Source organism: Myotis lucifugus, unplaced genomic scaffold, assembly GCF_000147115.1.
Source record: "Myotis lucifugus unplaced genomic scaffold, Myoluc2.0 scaffold_1159, whole genome shotgun sequence".
In the NCBI taxonomy this organism is placed as follows: Eukaryota; Metazoa; Chordata; class Mammalia; order Chiroptera; family Vespertilionidae; genus Myotis; species Myotis lucifugus.
In genome coordinates, this window is record NW_005872207.1 from 2793 (window position 1) to 6768 (window position 3976).

The 3976-nt window shown below is 51.8% G+C and overlaps 1 protein-coding gene across 1 annotated transcript in view; it reads left to right on the forward strand.

Annotated features, from left to right (window-relative positions):
• Positions 1 to 942: 942 nt before the first annotated feature.
• Positions 943 to 3976, forward strand: part of FHAD1 (forkhead associated phosphopeptide binding domain 1) — a gene marked incomplete at its 5' end in the record, with an annotated part of 67892 nt that continues 64858 nt past the window's right edge. Inside the window, one exon of the mRNA XM_023748113.1 lies at positions 943 to 1052. Coding sequence (XP_023603881.1) covers positions 943 to 1052 — 110 coding nt within the window. The remainder of the gene's footprint in view (positions 1053 to 3976) is intronic.

A 3976-nucleotide genomic window follows, 5' to 3' on the forward strand; every position in this document is an offset into this window, starting at 1 on the left:
AAGTGGGGCCCCCAAAGGAAACTATGTCAGACCCCCTCAGAGTCATTTCAACAGCCTTTGTCATATTGAGGTAAATAAGAAAAAAATCAGGAAACCAAACATCTGTCAAGTGGGTTCTAGTTAAATATGTTTTGGGACCCTTGTGCAATGAGTGGACTACAATGCTATTGTGAAAAGAAGGCAGTATATCCATAAATACTAACATGGGAAGGTCTTCGTGATATATTGTCAGGTGAAAAAAAAAATCTCTGCAATTGAAACACATATTTTTTATGTTTTTACTTATTGCAATAAAAATAACTAGCATTTAGTGCTCAGTGCTCTAGCTCAGTGGCAGGGACTTTCCTGTAAGGAGCCAGGTAGTAAATATTTCAGTCTTTGTTGGCTAGAAGGTCTCTGTTGCTACTACTCAACTCTGCCATTGTAGCTGGGTTCAGCCACAGACAATTAAGAATGAATGACTGCGGCTGTGTTCCAATAAAACTTTATTTACAAAAACAAGCGGAGGGCCAGATTTGTCCCTAGGTCCGTAGTTTGCCAACCCCCGCTCTACGTCATTATTTCATGTAATCCTCAGCCCTGTATAACTGAGGCTGTTAGCATCCCTAGATTATGTCTATGGAAACTAACGTTTAGAGAGAGTAATGACCTGCCTAAGGTCATCGGCTCTTTTGCAGCGTCAGAAAAAGTCTGGAAAGAGACGCATCCACGTGAATCAGCAGTTAATGCCGGGGAGGAGGAATGAGGCGGCCCTTTCCCTTTCTAACACGTGTCTGATGCTTCCATTGTTTTGCAAGGAACGTACACATCACTCTGTCATTGTTTAATTACATGAGATGCGAATCTCAGCAGGAAATGGATGTGAGGGGTAATCTGAAAACTTCTCTAAGACCTTAGGGAAGCTCACAACCTCCCCTGTGCTCTCTGTTGCCCTTGCGTTAGTGTGGGCCAGCGCCGCGGAGCTGCTGGAGCAATCGGTGGCCGAGGGCGTGCCCGGGGCAGCCCCTCCCGGGGAGTTTTATGTGGACCCGGACCTGGCCCAGCAGGACAAGGTGAGGGGTCAAAGGGGAAGGACGGCCCGGCAGCAAGCAGGGCCGCGGAGGGACCGCCCCTGCCTCTTGTCCCAGAAACCACCTCTTCCTCCCCCAGGACGCTCAGCCATCACTTTGGGAACTGCTCCTTTGATCCCAAGGCACATCCCCTACAACCACAATGTACTGAGCACCTACTGTGCGCTGGGCCGTGTCCTGTGCACTCGACGTGCGATGAGCTTGTACATCTTTCACCCTCACCTTACAGATGAGGGAACTGACGCTCAGAGAGGTTAAGGAACTTGCCCGAGGTTGCCCAGTGTGAGGGGCAGAGTTGGAATTCAAACCTAGGTCTGGTTAACCTCTAGGCTGTTCCTTCCAACTCTCCCCTAACAACTGTTTGGTCAACCAGGAGGGATGGACGGTGGGGAAAACACATTTCCTGGCAGGAAGAGGTGAGCACTGGGGTCAGAGAGGACTGAGAGCGAAGAGAGAACCAGAGAGGTTTAGAGTGTGGAACAGGGTCCGAGGCCTGAACAGGTGAATTCAAGCTGTTCTGGGGAGGGTCCCGCTGATTTCTCCCCTAGACACAACTGAACGTTATCCTACAAGAGGCAGGTCGTAGGGCACCTTGCTTTCTGGAGACCCAGGGCCTGAGCTGGCAGCCCTTCTCGGAGTCTGGGAGGAGGGGAGCCGCAGGGTTCTGGTTAGACACTGGAGGTTCTGACACAGGTGTCTCGAGACCAGGCTTTGAGAAATGTGGCCGTAAGGTGAGAAGCCAGGCTCGGGCACTGTATCCGTTACCTACTGCCGTGTAACAAGCCACCCAAAACGTAGTGGCTTAAAACAGTCATTTATTATTTCCCAGAATCTGTGGGTTGCCCTGGAAGGTTCCTCTGCTGCTGTCCCCTGGCCTCACTCGTGTAACCACAGTCAGCCAGTGGCCTTAAGAACTTGCATAGAGCCCGGCCGGCGTGGCTCAGTGGTTGAGCGTCAACCTATGAACCAGGAGGTCACAGTTTGAATCCCGGTCAGGGCACATGCCTGGGCTTCAGGCTCGATCCCCAGTGGAGGGTGTGCAGGAAGTAGCCAATCAATGATTCTCATCACTGATGTTTCTATATCCCTTTCCCTTCCTCTCTGAAATCAATAAAAAAAAAATTTTTTTTTTTAAAAGAACTTGCATAGAGGTCGCCCAACATCACTTCCACCGTATTCAGTTGGTCAAAGCAAGTGGCAGGGCCAGCCTCGGTTGAGAGGGTGGGAAACAGACTCCACCACTTGAGGGCAAAGCTGCCAAGCATTTGTAGCCATTTTCCAATCCACCCCAGTTGTCAAACTGGAAATACAGCGTAACCACATTGATAGTTTTTCTATTTGTGAGTCATGGATGCCTGACTTGCCAGGACTCCTTCGAGTACGATAACAATGCACAAAATTTGCTTACGCCAAACAACAGGAAGCCACTGTCGGCTCCTGCTGCTGGAGGTGTGAAGGCCTGCTGGCTTCAGGCCTGGCGAGATCCAGGGGCTCCAGTGATGTCCTCAGAACAGCCCCACTGGCAGTCTCTCCCGTTTCCCTCAGAGTCTGGCTTTCGGCAGCAGGCTGGCTGCATGTGTGGGAAAAGACAAGCGCAAGCAACCAAGCCTGTGCCTTTCAAGTTAGGACCCCAATTGACACGTGAAATCTCTGAGGAAGCTCTGACGGACCAGCCCGAGTCACATGCATGTGGGGAGGCGGGACAGGAAGGAGCAGGGCACGGGATTTCCAGCCTGACCAGGACCCGTGGAAGGGGGTGCTCTCCCTCTAGGAAGGGACGGGGTCCTCCCCAGGAAGGCAGAAACCACAGCTGGACACCACACCCTGCAGGCTTCTTTGTACTCCAGCGCCCAGCACGGGGCCCGGCACATAGTAGCTGCTCAATTAATGCGTGTTGCACGGATACTGGCTGAGCATGGAGGCTTTGGGAGGCTGCCCGGGGGTACAGGATGTTGGATGCCGTCCCTTGACATTTTGCCACAAGCCTCTTCAGAGACCCCCGGAGAGACCCTTGGCAGCAGCTGGCAGTGCCAAGCAGACTTCCTCATGCCGCTGTCCTTCCCCAGGTCAGGGGGCGGGGAGGTCGTGAGGCTGATCGGACAGCTCCCCAGGCAACGAGCCGAGCCGGCCTGGAAACTGCCCACTTAGCTCCTTCCAACCGACAGGAAATTGTTGGAAGAGCAGGAATTCCTTCAAGGCGGAAATTCTATGGCTGCATTTGAAAACGCATCTGGGCTTCTTTTTTTTTTTTTCAGTCTTTCTGACAGTGTAACGATGACTTCTAGTGGCGAGTTTTGGGGATTTTTTTTCTTTTGGGTTGACCACAGATTATTTGGCTGCAGGACTCTTTCTCTCCGAGCGGTGGGGGGCGGGCGATTAGCTGTGGGGAAGTCGGCCTGCGGCTTGTTTTCCAGGCCAGCGTGCGCACGCGCCCACACACAGAAAGCCTGGCTCCTGCCTCATTTACTTTCCAGGTTCGGTTTCCTGGGAGACATTTTTGCATGAACAACCAAAAGAGGCAGGCAGTAGTACCCGCAGAGTGGAAAGAGAAAGGAAACGTTTCAGAACATATTAACTTTTTTGAAGTTAAAAACTAGCCCTCATTATAAGCAGAGCGTGGTCGAGTAGAATGCCGTTTCCCTGGTTACCTTTCCTAGGTCCCCAGGGTACTGGGCTGAACATGATGCAATTTAATAAATATGATAAACTCTCTAGCAACCAAAGTTCCCAGCAGGGAGGGCTGTGCTCAGGGTGGACGTCTAACTTTAGGGGAAGGGGAAGTGTTGGTACCTGTGAGGCACAGCGTCCATTTACAGGAGACTAGACACAAGTGGCTCATTTCAACCAAACTCAGGTCTCCGTGAGGTTTTCCAAGTGACAGAGCGAGCCTTGCAGGCCTGCCTCCC